The 21469-nt window shown below is 34.4% G+C and overlaps 1 protein-coding gene across 2 annotated transcripts; it reads left to right on the top strand.

Annotated features, from left to right (window-relative positions):
* The first annotated feature begins 4867 nt into the window (after positions 1 to 4867).
* Positions 4868 to 18213, top strand: kif2c (kinesin family member 2C). Of its 2 annotated transcripts, XM_073849006.1 has the most exons (22): positions 4868 to 5042; positions 5615 to 5709; positions 5873 to 5995; positions 7054 to 7111; positions 7195 to 7227; positions 7749 to 7880; positions 8872 to 8976; positions 9081 to 9172; positions 9480 to 9575; positions 9648 to 9702; positions 9788 to 9950; positions 10306 to 10396; positions 10477 to 10540; positions 10631 to 10722; positions 10970 to 11112; positions 12223 to 12427; positions 13434 to 13544; positions 13647 to 13714; positions 13825 to 13915; positions 14489 to 14563; positions 14824 to 14917; positions 17386 to 18213. In XM_073849006.1, the coding sequence occupies exons 1-22, from the start codon at positions 4982 to 4984 to the stop codon at positions 17448 to 17450; spliced, it is 2112 nt and encodes a 703-aa protein (XP_073705107.1). In that variant the 5' UTR covers positions 4868 to 4981; the 3' UTR covers positions 17451 to 18213. The 2 variants fall into 2 exon arrangements, with proteins under 2 accessions (XP_073705107.1, XP_073705108.1); XM_073849007.1 differs by lacking the exon at positions 7195 to 7227.
* The last annotated feature ends 3256 nt before the right edge of the window (positions 18214 to 21469 follow it).

The following is a 21469-nucleotide window of genomic DNA, read 5'->3' as shown; positions in this document are numbered from 1 at the left end:
TTTTGTTCACATATCAATCAAACTGTGCTGCTGAACTGGAAATTCCTTCTAAACAAATAACGTCTGAAGCACATATTCCAAAATGAGCTGCGAGCTCCAGCCGCTGGAAACCACCCTTTTGTCCACAAGCACGATGGTGCAGAATACAGAAGCTATCAGTCAAAAATATCTGCTATGACGTAAGAGCCACATTCTCTGTTGTGGGGGTCAGTACATCTGCAGTCTAAAATAAACTGTTCTTATGATATTGCAAACCCCTATCATATTTCAGTAGCTTGACAACATAATGAAAAGAGAGTACTTTTCTTTGAAGCAGTAACCTTGATGTTTTATGCAGCTATAAATGCTATATGATACCTGTTTTACAATCACAGTGGGTTGCGATTGTGCATTTCACATTTCATATGTTCAAATCTGCCTAGTCCCTCATGTATTTGTGTTTATTACCATTGCTAACAATGCTTTAGAGTTGGAAATATTAAATGTGCAATGCGACGACAGCTCGCCCGTGGATCATATTCACAACAGCAGGATCAAATTATCCAACTTCAAATTATCCAAGGGATTAAAACGGTTGCAGCTTTTGTGCATAGGCGTAAATACTACAATTTTGTACAGTACTTGTTGAGCAGGTGGGTGCTTTTTTGGGATGTTAGTTGAGATATATGCTATGATTTCCCAAAACATACACAAAACTAATAACAGCCTTTCTTTTTCTTTAAAACGTTAATTCAAACACGGAGATGAAGACATCAGTGCAGAACAGAAGAGAGGAACAACTTGCCCGAAGACTTATGGCAGATGGAATATGCAAGAGACAAAAAAAAAAGGAACTGAATATACATAATGTGGGAACAAACTTATAATTTAAGGAAATTACTGATTGTCTACATGAAAGGACAGAGGGTGTGTGCAAGGACAAGCGCATTCATTTCACTATTATACTAAATCAAAACTGTTATGGTGAGGTGAAAGCCGTATGAAACAACAACCAGATTTCCTCCGTGGCCTGGGATAATATGAAAGGGCATGGTCAGGCTTTTATCCCTGGCACATAACAGTTAACACGAGCAGGCTTGAAACTGTGATCACAGGAGTATGGGAAGGATAAATCATTTTGAGTGTTTGCCATGATCTCATCAGGGATGGGTTGTGAATACACCCTGAATATAATATGCAAATCCAAGAGGTACAGATTCTTACTCTTTTGTGGCTGGTTAGAACACCGTCTTCCCTCCCAGTCCGGGAATTTTTAGGAAAGGTATACAGCCATGGTAGGAGGTGGTTTACAGGTTTTTTTACAGGATAAATTTGTCTCTTTTTAGCTCAACAGTCCCTCTAGTGGTTTTTATTGGTAATAAGCATACATACATACACATATACATATATATATGTGTATATATATATATATATATATATATATATATGAAATAACTATGAACAGACATGATTATCTATTTATCTTGAACTCTGATTAAAATCTACACAAATATTGTAAAAGCGAGACTTTTATTTCATGAATTTTAAATTGTATTGACTGTAAGGAAACTACATTTTCACACATTTTAATTTAATCTATTAATATAATAAGCACATTATTTACATAAATAATATAATTACCATATTTTTTTTTTTACCTACCCTATTTTTTGGAACTCATAATAACTGGTAATTTTCACAAATTCATAATAATTTTTATGCTTATATATGTCCTTTTCTATCAGGTTACCCTCACAATTTTATTGTAGTGAATTTGTTTAATTTTCTGGTCATTTGCAAGCAAATGTGTACGACTGAAAATACATTTGCATTTACTGTTGAGCAGCAAATCCGAATATTACATCTGTGTGCTTATAAAAAAAAATGTGATTCACATACAGTACCTGTAAAAAGTTTTTGAAATATTTTTAATGTTTTTTTAAATGAGTCTCTTCTGCTCACAAAGCTTGCATTTATTTGATCCAAAGTACAGCAAAACAATATAATTTCTTTACATTTTTTCTATAAAAAATAATTATTATTTTTTATTTATATTTAAAATAACTGTTTTCTATTTTAATTTTTTTTTTTTTATTTATTCCTGTGACTTTAAAGCTGGACCCTCAGAAATCATTTTAATATTTTGATTTGCTGCTCAAAAAACATGTATTATTATTATGTTGAAAACAGCTGAGTAGAATTTTTTCAGGTTTCTTTGAAGAATAGATAGTTGAGAAGAACAGCATTTATCTAAAACAGAAAACATTTGTAACATTATAAATGTCTTTATGACCACTTTTGGTAAATTTAAAGCAGCCTTGCTAAATAAAATCTTCATTTATATCATTAGGCTGGAGTAATGATGCTTAAAATTTAGCTTTGATCACAGGAATAAATTACAGTTTAAAATATATTCAAATAGAAAGCAGTTTAGATAGTAAAAGTATTCCACAATATTACTGCATTTGCTGTATGTTTGATCAAATAAATGCAGCCTTGGTGAGCAGAAGAAAATTCTTAAAAAAAAAAAAAAAATTTACTGTTTAAAAACTTTTGACTGGTATGTGCTTTGTTAAACACTGTATACATTAAAAATGAATGGATACTTTAAAGTAGAATGAAGTAACTGTTTTCCTTTTTCTTAAGGAATAAATATTCTTTCTTTCATATAAAGCTATGATTTAACAAAGAATCATGATTTCAAAAGGTCTACCACATTATGAAAAATTAGGTGTTATAGCATAAAACTCTGTTTGATCATTTGTAACATTTTCTTTTCATAAATACGATTAATAGGTCTCTCATAAACCTTTCCTGGCAGATCATGTATGTTCATGCACTTTTGTGTGTACAAATTCTTTTATGAACTGTAACAGTCAAACCGCCAAAAGCAGAAAATAACAACTGTATAAAGGAATCCAGAATAACAGCCAAAGAAGTGAATACATCAAGGAGACTTCAATAAGAGAGAATAGAAACACTCACATTGGCTCATCAACAAACTCTGACATGACTGTGTTTTCCTTCCGTACACACCTGTCACCTGTAAGCAATGAAACCATGTATAAATTATTTAAAAATAATTCACTTTTTTTGTCTAAACTCTGAAGAACAAATTATTCACTTGCACTTGGATTTAAAAGTGCTCTATAGTATTATTTATTTATTTATTTGTACATTTTTATTGCACCGAGTCATCTGACCATACTATTTTCAGTTATCTTACATACACATACACATTAAATACACATACACATTCATTTTAACAGTACTATTAATATTTTTATTTGTATAACTTTGTAATGAGAAAAAAACTACATTGAGTTTTATTTTTCATTAAATTACCACAGAATTAAAAAAAATCACATATTGCTTTAAAAAAAATAAAATATTGAGCTTAATTACATGTTTGTCATGCTAAAATACTAATTAAATTTCCAACTGCAATAAAAACATGTAATGACATGATTTTAAGCAAAATTTTATATTTGTTGACAAAATCACAAAGAATTTCTATGGATAATTCTTGCATGACAGCTGAACTTCACCTATCCTGCATAGCTTGTAAAATAATAATAATTATTAATAATGTATAATAATAATTATTATTATTAATTATATTTTATTATAAATATATACAAATAATTTATAACAGTTAATATATGTTTCGTTTTAACATAACGTTTTTGAACAGTAAGACCTTTTATGTTTTTTTAAAAAAAAGTATCTTCTGCTCAACAAGCCTGTATTTATTTGATCCAAAGTACAGCAAAAACAGTTATATTGTGAAATATTTTTACTATTTAAAATAATTGCTTTCTATTTGAATATTTTAAAATTCCTGTGATCAAAGCAAAATTTTCAGTATCTTTACTCCAGTCTTCAGTGTCGCATGATCCTTCAGAAATCATTCTAATATGCTGATTTGCTGTTCAAGAAATATTTATTATTATTAATAATATTTAAAACAGTTAAGTACATTGTTTCAGGATTCTTCGATGAATTGAAAGATCCAAAGATCAGCATTTATCTGAAATAAAAAGCTTTTGTAACGTTATACTTTACCATTCTAAAGCTTGAAGTCAGTATAGGTTTCTTTAATTTAGCAAGGATGCTTTAAATTGAATAATAGTGATGATAAAAACATTTATAATGTTACAAAAGATTTCTATTTTAGATAACTGATGTTCTTATGAACTTTCTATTCATCAAATAAATAGTACGTTTTGTTTCTTAACAGCAAATCAGAATATTATAATAATTTCTGAAGGGTCATGTGACTGGAGTAATGATGCTAAAAAATCTGCTTTGAAATCACGAAATAAAATACATTTTAAAATATATTCAAATAGATTTTAAATACTAAAAATATTTCAATATTTTACTGTTTCTGCTGTACTTTGGATAAAATAAATGCAGGCTTGGTAAGCAGAGAGACATTAAAAATCTTACTTTTCAAAAACTTTTGACTGGTAGTGTATTGTATTTTATTGATAGCCCAAAATAAGTATTAATTCGTTGGGTTTAACGTTAGTATTCAATACATCAGATCATAATAAAATTAAGCAGTGAAACTGCTTTATTATTTTGTTTTAATTCAGTGATGTTTCTGGATTTTTATTACTTACTTGACATCATTTTCTCTCTATGACACTGGCTTTTAATTTCTCATTTCCATGAATTTACCAGTAAATTAACTTGGCTATTTGTTTGACGCTTTTTGAAGTAGAGTCGCAATGTGCTATCGAAGCGTGTGACGAAAGACGGCTTTAAAATCTTATTTGTGCACTAAAATGCCAATCATTTCTTTTACAATGCTCTGATTGGACGAAACGAAGCACCACCTACTTAAATAATCCAATAACTTCCGCTGACGATATTTGAATGCAGAGCGGTTAAAGTTGGTTTACGACCCATAAGGGCGAAGTAACAGAGAAATAATCGTCTCAATTCTGAGATAGAAACGTTCGCAAGAACTGTAATTAACAAACTGTAACCTGAGATGGATCCTGCTTTGTCGAAACTTCTTATCGGGCTCGCTGTCAATATAAGTCGTAGTGATGGTAAGATGCTTGTTTGCTAAGTTAGCTGCTAATCTTTTACAGACACGATCTGCATCATCAAATCAGTTGATGTTAAAAATAAGAACAAATGATTGCAAATCAAACTTAATACGGACACGTAGTAGTGATTGCTTGCAAAGAAAAGTGTATAAAGTTACACACTGCACGAAAAGAAAAACATCTGAAATTATGTTTATCTAAATTTAAAAATATGTATATAATGCAAAACGCAACATGTCATTTTTTCTTGTGATACCTTGTCTTGTAGGATTGCTAGTTAATGACTGAAACATACACAACCTAGTTGGCAGGGATTGTTTAAAAGAAATAATTCACCAAAATAAGCAGAAATTCTGAAATTTACACTTAATGGATTAACTCATGTTCTTCCTAAATGATTTAGTTTCTTTTGTAAAACAAATGGAGACATTAGGCTGAATGACATCCACATTTTATTGTATGGAAAACAGATGCAATAAAAGTGAATAACCCTCACTGCTTTGAAGAAGTCAGTCATGAATTATCTCAAAGTTCAACCAAGAGAATGCTGTTTGTTTATGCCGTCAATGCAGGAAGAATACACAGCGCCACTGTGAAAACTGTCAATGTCACTAAATCCACAGTGAATGTGGAATGGGCTGAGAAAGGCATGACAAAAGGGAAAGAGGTTGGTACTTAATTTCTTCTAACATAAGACTTTTTTTTTTTTCCACTGCGTTGAGGAATTATTAAAATTCTGGGCACAGGTTTTGTTGCCATTTGGCATTTGCACAGCCAGAGCTCTCTGGGATGTTATGCTTAACTGGATTAATAAACCGATTTTCCCCTAGGTTGACATGGATGAACTTAAACAGCTCAATTCTGACCTTATGCAACACCTTCAACCATGCCGTCCAGAGGGCCCTGAGTCCACCCCTGCCCCTATCGCTGCGCCTGTGTCAAAACCCGCAAAAGTGAGTCCTGTTTTGCTATTCTAAAAGTCTTATTTGTTCAAAATGCACTTTTTTTTTAATCTATCTGCACTGTCGGATTAAATTGGATTCATTTGACAGGGTTGTCAATATCAGGTATGTGCCTGTTAGTTGCCGTAGTAACGCTATAGGCGTCAGCACAATGTCTAGACACCTTCTTCTACAAAAACTGAGAAAAGCTGTCATTATGGAAGAAGAGGAAGACTAGTGATTCTGAACGCCAAAGGCATATAAGAAAACATAAGCTTTAATTTTGCACACATTGATGCACTGTCTGAAATGCACTCGTTCATTATTGTATACAGTTGAAGTCAAAAGTTTACATACACCTTGCAGAATCTGCAAAATGCTTATAAGTTTTACCAAATTAAAAGGGGTCATACAAAATTTGATTTTTTTTTTATTACTGATCAGAATAAGATATTTAAAAAATGATTTATTTTTTTATTTGTGTACACACCTGTTTAAAGGTTTTCACCCCGGCTCTTAATGCATCGTGTTTCCTTCTGAAGCATCAGTGAGCGTTTGAACCTTCTGTAATAGTTGCATATGAGTCCCTCAGTTCTCAGTTGTCTTCAGTATGAAAATATGGATCTCTAAATCATAGTCAACTAAAGATTTTGTAAGACGTGAAGGATTTTTCTGAAGAACAGCAGGCAGTTTAACTGTTAAGGACAAACAAGGGACTCGGGGGCTTTTCCGGGACTTCAGGTAACAACACTGTATTAAGAACCAAGTGTATGTAAACTTTTGAATGGGGTTGTTTACAAATTCAACTTACTTTCTTTTGTGGACTATATGTAAACATCTATTATGTGAAATATCTTATTTAGATCAGTAGTAAGTAAAAACAAAAAAAATATGTATTTTGTAATATGATCCTTCTTATTTTGGTAAAATTAACATTTTGCAGATTCTGCAAGGTGTATGTAAACTTCTGACAACTGTACCTACAACACTCCTCCAAAAATCAGATTTTGTTGTGCTATGCAGTTTAACAACACTGCTTAGTCATTCATAAAATTATTTGTTTGTTTCAGAACATCAGAGCATCAGAGCTTCCTTTAAGGTTATCAAGAATACCTACTACTACAGAACGTAAGTTATACTTGTTGCACAGATTCATATTTGGTCTCCTGACGTTCCCCAGTGTGAACTTATGGTGTGTCTCCCATTTGAAGCTGCTCCTCAGGATTGTTCATCTGAAGAGTCAGGTTTGCATGAAGTGCATGCTTTCTTCATGTTCTCTAATCACACTAATTCATGGTTAAATTATAAAACTTATCATTAGGCTTAATCAGGGTGCCTCTCTTGCCACTTCTGTCCACATGATCTACAAATGTTCTGATTATAAAAATCAAAAATAATCTTTAAATTACTGTTTCTGTCATTACTGAGAGCTCTCATATGGCAGAACCAGACATTAGTTCTGGCAGCGGTCAGAACACTGTGGATAATGGTTTCTCACTTTTGGTTTTTATATAGCAGTTATCATTTTTGAAGTTTCTTTTTGTACTCTGTGTCTGCACATTGTCAGATGCTATAAGGGTGAGGATACATTATATGGCTGATTGAAATGCAGTGATGACAAACATATTTGGAGATTCTGGTGCTGTCCATAGAATCACCTATGGATTTAGTGGCAGTGTCGATCATGGAAAGCTCTTTATTCTCATTTTTGAATAATAAATCACACAGCATTGCAGAGAACTCACAGAATTTTGTCTCCGTTCAGCTTCTAGAAGGATGACCACACGTCAGACTTGCTTGTTCCGACAGCCTGCCCCTCCACCTGTGGTTTCAGCAATGGCTGCAGAGGAAGTTCTCTCCCAGGATCTTCCCTCATCTACGATCCCTAAACCCTTAGGTCTGTCTGTACATCAGCATGATATTTGAGGATTATTTCACTCCTGAATCTAAATTTCCTGATATTTTTCAGGATGTCTTTCTTTCTTTAGTGGAAAAGAAATTACGTTTTTTTTTTTTTGAGGAAAACATTCCATGATTTTTCTCCATGTAGTGGACTTCAATGGGCATCAGCAGGTTGAAGGTCCAAGCTGCCGTTTCAAAGCAGCTCCCAAAGGCTCTACACAATCCCAGCCGAGGAATAAGGGTTTTATGATCCAGCAAAACAACTGGTCATTTTCTTAAAAAAAAAAAAAAAAAAACTATACTTTTTAACCACAAGCGTCTTGCACTAGCTCTGTGATACATGTCTAGACTTCACACATTACATAATCGCATTTGAATGTCACATGTGGTTAGTTCTTCGTTTGTGTACTTCAGTTCAGAAAGGTTGGATAGGGTGAAAAACTCATCTCATTTTCTCCTCCAACTTCTAAATCATCTGACATCATTGTTTCACATCATTGTCGATACTTCTGCCTACATCACATGTGACCTTTCTCCAACTTGACTGCGAAATGTGTGAAGTCTTAGACACAGAGCTAGTGCAAAACAAGCATAAAACCATTATTCCTCGGCTAGGTTTGTGTCGAGCCTTTTTGAAGCTGCATTGAAATGGCAATTTAGACTTTCACCCTGCTGATCCCCATTGAAGTCCACTACATAAAGAAAAATCCTGGATCCTTAATCCTAAATTTCTTTTCAGCTGAAAAAAGAAAGACATGATCATCTTGGCTTACATAGGGGCAAGTAAATCAGGTCATTTTAATTCTGGAGTGAACTAATCCTTGAAGATATACAACGTAGTATCAAGTTGCATTGGAATAAACTTGCATTGATTGGTAAGCTGTTTGAGGTGAATGGACTGTCACAGTGCTGTGCGCTTCAAAACAGCAGAAAATCATTGTCAAAACATCTTGCATATTTCATTAAGTTGCTATCTGGATTGGTAGGCTACCAGAGGAGACTTGTTTCGAAGCCAGCTTCTCCTCTGCTACCAACCGCTGAGGCTATATGTGAGAGTGAGGCTTCCAAATGTGCCCCCATGGGTCCACCAAGTATGTACTGTTTTGGATTTGTCATGCATGCTTTCACTTTATTGATGTGGTGGTTAGTAACATCTGCAACACTTGACTTAACTGTTCTAATTGTAATCTTTTAGGCCATCGCATGTCTCAGGTCTCAGAAATAAACAAGATGGCAAACAAACGGTTGTCGCTAGCAAAAAATCCTGAAGCACAGAAGAGAGGAAAGGTAACTTATTTATTGTTGTTCAGTTACTGAACTATTCGGGGTATGTTTACACAACAACGATTGTACCAAATTCAGAAGTGTTTTCACTTTGTGTTTTGCATGCAGATGACCATTTTCACAAATTAGCAGTTGTAATTTTTTCATTATTATTTTAGGATGTCTTTTATAACTTTACATTTTGTTTCATTTATTATTATATTTATTATTTTATAATTATTATTTACATTTATTTATTTTTTGAAGTAGAAATTTGCGAAAATATATGCATTTTATTTATTTTATTTTTTTTTTGCTATTTTATGCCTAGTTTGGAGATTCAAGTCGACCTAATAAGCAGTTTTACCAGATGATTGAGGAATACAGAGAGACCCTGGAGAAAGTACCCATGTCCTTGTCTGATCCTGTGAGTAAAAGAGCATAATATCAATAGCATCAAATATTAATTTCATATTTTAACACAAGATGCATCTCTTAGGTCAAACCTCACCGAATATGTGTCTGCGTTCGGAAACGTCCGCTGAATAAAAAAGGTAGGTTGCTGACACACCCTCTCTTACTGGAATTGAATTGTTTCTTTGTGTGTTTCTAATGCGTTTGTCATTTATTTGTGTTTAGAGTTGGCAAAAAAAGAGATTGATGTGGTCACGATCCCTGGTAATGGAGCCCTGTTGTTGCATGAGCCCAAGCAGAAAGTGGACCTGACCAAGTACCTAGAGAATCAGACTTTCCATTTTGATTACTCGTTCGATGAAGATGCCACTAATGACTTGGTTTACAGGTAGCTGTGTATTTAAGTTTCTGTTTGGTATTTATTATCACATTAATTACCATGTGTGTACATGACAAGTGTTGTTTACTCAAGGATCAGTTCATTGACTAATCACTGTTGTTTCAAACCTGTATGCCTTTTTTTTTTGAGAAACAGGAACCATGTAATTTGCATGGAAAACACCAAGCATTATCAGTTAAAAATTGTATTTTCACATTTTAAGAAAAGTCATGCAGGTTTGAAACATCAGAATTTACATTTCGGATGATCTTTTGCTAAATAATGGAATATTTTTTTTGTTATAAACATCTCAGTTTATTCAATATAGATGTGTAATACAGAAAATAAGAATTTAACTTTCTAGGTTCACGGCTAAACCTCTGGTTAAGACCATTTTCGAAGGTGGTATGGCGACGTGCTTTGCGTATGGCCAAACAGGCAGTGGAAAGACCCACGTAAGTTGTTTTGTTTGTGCTTCCAAACCAAAATTCCAAAACACATTTTCCATGTTGTTCATCTGAGGAATTATTTACAGACTATGGGTGGAGACTTTTCTGGAAAGAGCCAAAACAGCTCTAAAGGGATTTACGCCCTGGCAGGTGATTGTAACTGTCAAATTTACTTCACTTAGTGGCCTGTTACGTTTATCCACGTTCACTTATCAATTAATCTCTCTGCATACCACACAGCACAGGATGTATTTACCCTCTTAAGGCAAAAGCGATATGCCGATATGGACCTTTGCCCATATGTCACCTTCTTTGAGATCTACAATGGCAAGGTTTGCACTTATTGTATTACATCTTTCCAAAACAATTCTGTGATGTCAAATGGATGGCTGAGTTTGGGCTTTTCTGTCATTTAAGTGCAAATAAACCTCTAATTTCCAAATGCTTAAGTGTACTCTATATGCTCAATTAAACAAGTGTAGTATTAGTATTTGGTTTTATGCTGATTTGATCTCTGATTGTGGTTGCAAGCTTAAAGTACTTGTTTAGGCACGATGGTGAAATGTTTGTGTGCTGCAGGTGTTCGACTTGCTGAATAAGAAAGCAAAGCTGCGGGTGTTGGAGGATGAAAAGCAGCAGGTCAATGTTGTTGGCTTGCAGGAAGTGCCCGTGTCATCCGTTGATGATGTCATCAAGATGATTGAGAAAGGAAGTGCATGCAGGTAAAATATTAATTAATCATTAAGTGAACCCTACATCTCTATTTTTTAATATATATTTTATCAGTTTTTGATTTAATTTTAGTTTTAGTAACATTTTGTGCTTGTCATTGTTCTTTTTAAAATTACTTCTGTATAGCTTTATTTTTTTTTACCTTTAGTTTATTTTATATATTTCCATTAGTTGACAAGGCAACACTTCTTTTTCATCTAGTATTTACAGTGGTGGCCAAAATTATTAAAACATCAGTATTTTCACTAGCTAAAAAATGTTTTTAAGTCTGTTATTTCTATCTTTTGCTGTAGTGTGACAGTAGGAAATTCAGTTTACATTTCCAAACATTCATTTTGACATTAATTGTAATAATCCAGTGAGAATTTTGTTTGCACAGGGAGTCTGACAGCAGCCAGTGCTCCACACAGAGATCTAATCCCATTATCATCCAGTCTGTCTGGAATGACATGAAGAAACAGAAAAAAGCTCAGACTAAATCCAGAGGAACTGTCAATGTCTTCAAGATGCTTCAAGAGACCTATCTGATAACTATGTGCAAGTGCACCTAGGGCACACAAAATGTTGATTTTAGTTTGGTTATAAAAGTTAATTGATGATAAAAAAAATAAAATAATAATCAGTTTGACTTTTTTTTTTTTTTTTTTTGACGACATCCTCATTTTAAAGCATTTTTACACAAGTACCTAAAACTTAACAGTACTGTAGCTTTGCAGGTAGGCTTCTTGAAACATCTTGAAGACATTGACAGTTATTCTGGACGTAGTCTGTCTCAGTTTCTTCTGTTTTTTTTATGTGATTCCAGACAGACTGAATGATGAAGAGATCAGATGTGTGGAGCACTGCCTGTTGTCAGACTCCTTGTGCAAACAAAAATCTCACTGGATTATTAGTTAATGGCAAATTTAATGTTTGGAAATGTAAACTGATATTTCCCTCTACACTACAGCAAAAGATAGAAATAACTGACTTAAAACCGTTTTTAGCAGGTGAAAAGTCTACTGTTCTAATAATTTATTTCAGCCTTTAATTTACCAAAAATGTTTCTAATCTTTTTTTTTTTTCATTAACAAAAACAACTGTGTCTCACCTTATGACAGAACGTCTGGCCAAACATTTGCCAATGCAAGCTCATCACGTTCACATGCGGTTTTGCAAGTAATTCTAAGACGGCGGAATTTTCTTCATGGGAAGTTCTCTCTGGTGGACCTTGCTGGGAATGAGCGTGGCACTGATGTCAGCAATAACGATCGGCACACCATAGTCGAGACTGCGGAGATCAACCGCAGCCTGCTGGCTTTGAAGGTGCTTTGTCTACTGTCTAATGTCTACTGCACCAAATAGGTCATATTGTTGTATTTCTTTTAAATTTACATTATTTAAATTTAGCTTAAAGGAATAGTTCACACAAAAATAAATTCTATCAATAATTACTCACCTTCATGTCATTCCAAACCCATAGGACCTTCATTCATCTTTGGAGCACAAATTAAGAAATTTTTGATGGAAATCAGAGAGCTTTCTGATTCTGCATAGACGTTCACCACCAAGAAAGGTAGTAAGGACATCCATAATATAGTCCATGTGACATCAGTGGTGCAACCTTAATTTCATGAAGCTATGAGAATGTTTTGTGCACTAAGAAAACAAAAATAACATCTTTTGTTCAACCGTTTCTTATCTTTCGTGTCTTTCTTTGACATGAGAGTACCACAACAAGTGTGTGATGCTGCTGATTCAGGAGCTGGCATTGTGGCGTGAAACTCAGATGTACTGTGCCTTGTTGGCAAGCTGAGAAATCCACATGCATGTCGAAGACTAATAGGAAAAAAAGAAATTGTTAAAGTTGTTTTTATTTTCTTTGCGCACAAGTATTTTCGTAGCTTCATAAAATTATGGTTAAATTACTGATGTTAGACATAGGCTATTTTATTGGTATCCATGCTACCTTTCTGGGCCTTACGCGTGTCATTTGCATTGCTGTCTATGCAGTGTCAGAACGCTTTTGGATTTCCTCAAAAATATCTTCATTTGTGTTCTGAAGACAAAGGTCTTACCGGTTTGGAACGACATGAGGGGAAGTAATTAATAACAGAATTCCAGAATGCAGAATATCCCTTTTAATATCTGAGATGATTGCTTTTTTGTTTGTTTTTCAAACACTGTGAAACTAAAGTGGTTATATATACAGCTGATGATTATAGCTTTTGTTTGCTGCTCGGTTATATTGCAATAAACCAATCTGTACAAACTCAAAAGTACTTAGCAGATTTAAAGCAATAGGTTGTTTATGTCTTACCTGACTCCTTAGGAATGTATCCGGTCCCTGGGTCAGAACAGCGAGCACATCCCATTCAGGATGAGCAAACTCACCCAGGTGCTTCGGGATTCCTTCATTGGAGAAAACTCCAGGACCTGTATGGTAAGATTGAGCTAGGGTGATTAATTTTCGTGTTTCAGTTAGGTTTTTAGGGACCTTTTTGTTATTTATTGTATAATAAATTCTGCATTTTGCCTGTTTCAGATCGCAATGATCTCGCCGGGAATGGGCTCTTGTGAATACACTCTGAATACACTACGTTATGCAAACAGGTACTTTTTTTTTTATCTTCCTTGAGTTGAGCTAATGTTGCTCTGATTGACTGAGAAGGCCCTCTGGTGGTTTGATTTGGATATTACAAAAAATTGTGTGTTCTTCACAGGGTAAAAGAACTGAATGGTATGTCTAAGGGAGCTTCAGTTGGGAATGGTACCAAACTAGATCTTTCTGAGGAAGGAAATTCCTCAGAGGAGGTGAGTGAATCAGGCAGTGAATATTAAATTTACGTGACAGGACTTCTACAAATTAATTTGATATTTATAAGTGGTTAAAGGGTTTGGTTCAAGCTAAAATGAGAATTCTGTCATTAATTACTAATTACTTGTAAGACCTTCAATCATCTTCAGAACACAAATTAAGATATTTTTGATTAAAGCCGAGAGCTCTCTGACCCTGCATAGACATCAAGGGTCCTACCACATTCAAGGTCCAGAAAGGTACCAAGAACATCCACAAAATAGTCCATGTGACATCAAATTTAATCAAAAATGCCTTAATTTGTGTTCCAAAGACAAACGGAGGTCTTATGCGTTTGGAACAACATGAGGTTGAGTAATTAATGACACAATTTTCAGAATTAATTTTTAGTGAACTATCCCTTTAACTGGAGCTTTTATTTGAATGCCAAATTACTGAATTAGACTTATTTTAGTCTAGTTAACTTTATTTCTGAATGAATTGTAAAAAGTTTCTATAATGTGTTTATCAAGGAACCTAATTTAAATAACTGAAATGTGGTACCAAACCTCTAAAATGTACTTTTACAGGAGTCTGTTCTCCCAGCGTTTGAGGCTATATCTCAAGTGTCTGAAATGGAGGAGAAATTTTATGAAGAACTGAAGGTTTGTAGCTTTGTCTTTCCTGAGGTTTCTTGTGCAAACACACCTGGTCTGAGTGGGCGGCTTTGTTTTAAACCTCACTATCACTCAAAAAGTTACAAAACTCCCCATAGCAGTCATGTTACAAAACGCCGTTTGCTATTTGTTTAGCCCTGAATGCATTTCTTCAGACAAGCTTTTTTTTTTTTACTGCTCAGAGACCTTGGTTGAGTCATAGGATAAGTGGGTTTTGCATTCATCTAGGTTTCTCTTTCTTTTTTAAGGGGTGCATGGAGGTTGCTGGATCTATGGAACATCCCTCATTTGATATCGTAGCAAATTTACCAGAGATTGACGCATACATGAGGAAACTGCAAGGTATGTCATTGTAATCCAAACAGTGGCATACATTATTCAGAAGTTAGGGGTTTTTAATGTTTTTGAAAGATATTTATCATGCTTGTACAGTAATATCAGGGTTCGTACAAGGTGGTTAAAGTGCTTGAGGTACTTGAATTTGACTTTTTGAAATTTAAGGCCTGGAAAACCCTTAAAAATAGCAATATTCCTGAGAAGGTACTTAAAGTGTTTGAGTTATTGAAAGACAATATATCTATGAAATAAGTATTTATTTATTTTTTCCATTCATGCACTTCAAATAACAAAATACTTTTTATGCTTATTTGTTAATAAAACTAGTAAAAAAAAAAAAGCGAAACGGTAGTATTACTGACAATGTTGTATTAACATGGATGAAGTTGCGAAAACAGATGAACTGAATCAATTGAGTGAGTCATTTGGAACCACTCCAATTGCTTGAAACTTGTGAGTTCGATCATAAATGTGACCCTGGACCACAAAAACAGTCTTTAGTCGCTGGGGTATATTTGAAGCAATAGCCAAAAATACATTGTATTGGTCAAAATTATTGATTTTTCTTTTATGTCAAAAATCATTAGGAAATTAAGTAAAGATCATGTTCCGTAAAGAATTTTTTGTAAAATTCCTACTATACATATATCAAAATGTAATTTTTGATTAGTAATATGCATTAAGAACTTAATTTGGACAACTTTAAAGGTGATTTTCTCAGTATTCCAGATCTTCAAATAGATGTATCTCGGCCAAATTTTGTCCTATCCTAACAAACCATACATCAATAGAAAGCTTATTTATTGAGCTTTCATATGATGTATACATCTCAGTTTTGTAAAATTTAACCTTATGACTGGTTTTGTGGTCCAGGGTCACATTTTAATTATAAACCAGATCAAATTAAATCAGATCGGAACATCAAATTGCGTATCGCAAATCATTTGATTTAAATTGGGACTTCGGAGCGGGTTCACAAATCGTTTGATTTAGATTGGAACTTTGCACTTGGAACTTCAGAGTGGGTTTGCAAATCATTTACATCAGATCCAAACTTCAAATTGGGTTTACGAATCATTTGATTCAGATCGAGACTTCGGTGCAGGTTCGCGAATCATTTGAATCACTTCGGGACTTCAGAGTGAGTGTTGCGAATCATTTTTCAAATCAGGATTTCAGTGGTTTCAATTATTTATTTTATTTTATTTTATTTTATTTTTTTAACCGTAGAAAATATCAAGCCATTAAGGTAGAACAGTTATAAAAACAAAACAAAATGAGTGAGATCTCTGATTGAAGTCCTTAATTTAAAAAAGTAGTGCTTAAAGTCCTGGAATGCGATTTTACAGTATCTGTACGAACCCTGTATTGTGGAATATTACAACTGTTTTCTAATATATTTTAAAATGTAACTTATTCTACTGATGGAAAGCTTTCAGCTATCTTTACTGCAGTCTGTAGTGTCACATGATCCTTTAAAAGATTCTTTTTAAATAGGCTGATTTGGTGCGTGAGAAACATTTTCTTATTATCAATGTTAAAAACAGTTATGCTGCTTACTATTTCTGTATAAAGGAGTGTTTTTGCGAGACATCGTCAATCGGCCACATTGGTGCCACTGAACAAAACTCATATTTTACTGATTATTGCTGCTGAAAATGATCAATTATTGTCATGTTTTGGGCTGTACTAATCTGTCAGACTGTACATGAAAAACATTTGAAGTACTATAGACTGCCAAAAGAAATGACAAGAAATGGTCAAGGAAAAGAGTGCAGAGAACAAAAGGTGTTTGTGGTTTGCCAAACTGAACTAGGATTTCCAGAGCAAGAATCTTGACAACATGTTTGTTATTTCCAGTCAGGTAGGATGAAGTATTAGGCTAATATCGATTAATACTTGTATCTTTACCACCTATTAACTTTTATTTATTTTTTATTTTTTTTCTGTAAAATATTGTGCCCTTTCCTGCTTACTAAGTCCTTCTCTATATGATTTAGCAGCTTCCACAATTTTTTTTTTCAGTTTAGACTGCATAAATTAGCAGAACAAGGTATTCAGTAGTACATTAAGTGTGCAATCCATGCTGTTGTTTACATCTGAGTATCGCCAAAATGGCCAAGCATCCATGTAACTGACTAAAAAACCCTCTATGAATGTATTGCTTTTTTTTTTTTTTTTTTTTTTTAATGAATCCTTTCTTTTGAATGGTAAAGTACATTAATATTTTATGTAAAAATGAAAATTAATTTGCTATGAATGTCCCCAGAGCATCTTGCAACTGCTGACATGCATATTTACCTCAGTATTACCACTCTTTCGTCCCTCCCATACAGCTCTCAATTTATGTAATAACTTGGTTCATTTTCAGCACACGTTGAAGTGACACAAATTGCGTGGTTTGAGAGGGCGTTGAGAAAAAGTCTGCCATTTCCTGCTGGGCATTGAAATTGTTTTTCTTCTCCTTGTTGTAGAGTCTTACCAGGCTTTGAGATCAGCTATTGAAGCAGAACAGAGGGTCACGATGTCACCAAACTAATCTGAGATGAGATTCAGCTGCGAACAACTGCAAAGAAACCTCTCACAAAAGCTAATGCAATTTCAATTTGTTCTTTTAATAATCTTATCTGCTATCTGCCTAGAGATATATCAATTGTTTTGTTTTTTTGTATGTTTTAATTGTTTTGTGTACTGAATAAAGGTTCCCTCATCTTGGATCTTTTGTAAATAACATTTTGAATGCCGTGTCGTGGTTATTCAAGGCCGCCTTCTGTGAATCATCAGCTGTTTGTGATTCATTTACATGCATTTGGAATCTTACTCCTTTCACGTCTCCACCTTGGAACTACTTTTTTTTTTTTTTTTTTTTTTTTTTTTTATATATCATGTTGACGCCAAAATGAGAGGTGGTTCGAGCACCGCTATATACCACCCACCCTTCCCATCACCTTCCCCCCAGCCTTGACCTCCAAACTGCCACTATATACAAGCCACAACCAGTGTATACACTTGCCCTGCAAGCACAAGCTGACACATGACAAATCAAAGACCTAATAAACAGCTCACACTGAACAGTTTACCTCAAAGGATGAAAATAAACAAAATCGGCCTGTGAGTGGGTGGCCCCACATCTCTGTGTGAGGCCTAAAAGCTCAACTGCTTCCTCTGAGCACGTTGGGTGGCATTTCCCACCCCCCTCCAGCTATTTACCCCCCTACTCTGTAAATGCATATAGCTGTGCACTAAAATGTTGCTGTACTTGCTTTACAAAAATTGCTTAATAAATTGTCATTTTCAATGTATAGCTGCTGTCCAGGCTTTTTTTGGTTGTTCATGTGTCGTTAAACATGTTTCAATGTAAAATAATTGTTGGGAATGTTTATTTTAACATGGCAGTCATGTTGTGAACTGTTTAACATTTTCTACTGAATAAATGTCTTGTTCAAGCCTTTCTAGTCTGATTAAAAATTATCCACACTTGCACGATTAGGGACTTGGAGGTTCACCTCAAATAAACCTTAATTAACTTCCTGAGACCTCGGGAGTTGATTCTAATTGAACCTTCAGTGGTGTTAAGAGACTGAAATCGCTTTGATTCAGTGTTGCGTTGTGGTTATCTTCTTGGGATGTGTAACTACCCAGCTTCGCTTCACAACACTCTTAGAATAGCTAAAAAGGACTGCTGGCTGGTTACAGACATGGTTTCGTCAGTTCAGTTATCCACCGTGCATTTTAAAGAAGACGAGAGAGCTGAAGGAGCTTTTGCTGGGATTTTCGATTTGGAAATGCGTTTCATGCGAGCCGAGTCTTGTATCTGTTGGCCTCGAGTCTGTTTGACTCTGCTCTCTGGATTCCAGCTGTCCACATGAATATTTTCTCAGTGTGGAGAAAATTGGCAGTGGCCGATGCTCAGTTCCCATCACCTCCACAGACTAAATAAACACAAACCACCCAGCGAGCCCATCGGAGGAGCATGCAGAACAACCTCTGTTTTTCTTTTCCATCTGACCCCTTTCTTTCTTCTCTGTCATTCTGTGGCTCTGGATTGTCTGTGAATGGATCTGCATGGGGAAAGTGTCCGTCATCGCTAGACCTGTGGCAGGCCTGCCTAAATGGTGTTATGGTGTTTGGAGTGGAGTCTTTTTATAAACACATGCCACACATCACTCCAGTTTTTTGCTGTATTAGTCATTGTATATCAGTCTTTTTGAACATAATTTAAAATGAAAAGCTTTTTGTACTAGACCGATGGGTTACAAAGTTGTTTTTCACTTTCACTCCTGTCAGTTCTTAACTTTTTCATTATGATTTAAATAACAAAACATTACAAAATATACATATTAATGCCGTGGGAGCAAGGGAAGCAACGAAGGAAAAGAAAACAAAACAGAAAATACATAAATTGAAGTCAGTAAAAAAAGTCAGTCACAGAAAATAAGTAATTTTAAAGCTTTCTATTACCACTAGTTTAAATAGCATAAATATATTTTGTGATTTTTTTTTAAAGACTACTGACAAAGGCTATTTTTAGTTAGCTATTTATTCTAAAATCACTTCGACCTGAATCTTACGTCATTTGAGTTCTGATTCGTGAGTCGTTCATTCCAGTTTAAAGGCCAATCAATCGGTTCATGACAAAGAACCGGATCAAAAATGATTCATTCACGAATCCGGTTCTCAATTTCAGTTCAGTCGATAATGCAATCACAGTAGTTCTTAAACTACCAACTACTTAAAATAATAATTAGTGAATGATGACTTAATTTTTAAATAATTTCTCAAATAAATCTATATTTTTTTATGTTATTGACTGTATTTTACATAATATATCAGTCAGTCTCGGTAAACATAATTTCTTTAAAGCTTTTTGCAAATAAACAATGAGTTGTTTTTCACTTTCCCTCCAGTTAGTTCGTGACTTTTTTATTATTATTCTTTAAATAACAAAGCATTACAACCATATACATATTTATGCCGTGGGAGCAAGGGAAAGAAAAAATTTAAAATAAAAACAAAAACAAATAGAAAGTACATACACTGAAGGAAAAAATTCAGTCACAGAAAATAAGCGAACAGTTTCAAAGCTTGAATTGCATTCATATAATTTTAGATTTCTTTAAAGACTAGGATAAAAAGATTATTTTTATTTAGCTATTTATTCGAAAACCTCTGTGACTTGCGTCATTTGAGTTCGGATTCGTGACTCGTTCAGTCCGATTTAAAAAACAATCAATCGGTTCATTAAAAAGAGCCGGTTCAAAAAATGATTCATTCACGAATCCGGTTCTCTTTTTGGTTCACTCGATGATCCGATCGCAGTCTTCAGCTACCAACTACTTGAAATAATCAGTGAATAATGACAATTTTAATCGGTTTCTCACTCAAATATTATTTAGAATATAGCGCAAGAGTCCACCTAATTTTTAAACGGAAGTAAGCCTATGGGCGAGACTTCCGGTTCTTTTGCCGCCATAGGAAAATACTGAGAAGAATAACATCCTGCAGTAAACGGTAAAACTTTTTGCACTACAAACCAGTGTGTTCATAATTAAGAGAATACATTAAAATAATATGGTAAGACACACGAATTTGCAATAGCAAGCAGCAAAACGACCTGTTTTAGTACAGCTAAAAATAGCTAAACACGGATGAGACCAGAAGCCAGACCCATCAAATTTACAAATGGTCGCACCCGCTCAGGAAAAATGAGATGGACAGACTACTTTAATATTGTTTTTAATTATTTATTTGCGGCTTATGCCACATGGCCACCATAAATAGTATGGAAAAGACCTACATGATGATTCTTCTAAGGACACAAGGGTGAGTAATTTTATCAAAACATTTGTTGAAAAAAAAAGTTTTTCATCCTTATTTTTCAGTATTAACCCACATGCACTTAAATCACTGGAGAACTTGTGGTTAAAGACTGTATATAAAATTAAATTATGAAAACAGATGTTGTACGACGGTGCTATTTATATGGTTATTAACTTGAACTGTTCTGTATTTAGTTCTTTTGGATGTCACAAGGGTGCACTGTTTCAATGCTGAATTTGTTGTCATGCACATGAACTGTTGTTACCAACAGAGGGCAGTCAAACTATGCACACAGAACTCACATTAGAAATCAAATTTCCTGTTGTTGTGATAACATTGAGACGCTCATTTGCATTTTTATTTATTTGCTTTAGCGTGTTTACCCATTTAAAAATCAATGTAACACACTAGGAAATTCCCAGCATCTTATTTGGCCCTGAAGCATCAGAATAGTTTCAGAGTCAGCCACATTGGAGCTTGCTTACTTTTCATGCAGTTTGGCATCGTCTGGCACGCTCATTGGCACCAGCACTGGGCATCAGAATTTAATGTATTCACAGAGGTGTTTTAATATTTGATTTCGTTCATGAATGCCTCACTGTTTTCTAGGAATTGTTGAATATTCCTAAAGCCAATTAAGAATGTTTCCTATGTCTTCTGAGATCCTTTTGCTATTCTTTTCCAGGTGGAATGATCAAATGCGCGTGTCTGTGTGAAAAGATACAGGCGCTGGCGGCA

The sequence above is a fragment of the Garra rufa genome, chromosome 10 (genome assembly GCF_049309525.1).
Source record: "Garra rufa chromosome 10, GarRuf1.0, whole genome shotgun sequence".
Lineage (NCBI taxonomy): Eukaryota > Metazoa > Chordata > Actinopteri > Cypriniformes > Cyprinidae > Garra > Garra rufa.
The sequence above is the reverse complement of the archived record's forward strand: the minus strand, read 5'-3'. Positions and strand labels throughout refer to the sequence as shown.

What these genes read in the sequence shown, in the direction of transcription:
- kif2c (XM_073849006.1), top strand. Translation starts at nt 4,982, where the DNA reads ATGGATCCTGCTTTGTCGAAACTTCTTATCGGGCTCGCTGTCAATATA. An exon ending in TTGTTCATCTGAAGAGTCAG is followed by an intron (nt 7,228 to 7,748) that starts GTTTGCATGAAG and finishes GTCTCCGTTCAG; the next exon opens with CTTCTAGAAGGATGACCACA. An exon ending in ATACATGAGGAAACTGCAAG is followed by an intron (nt 14,918 to 17,385) that starts GTATGTCATTGT and finishes TCCTTGTTGTAG; the next exon opens with AGTCTTACCAGGCTTTGAGA.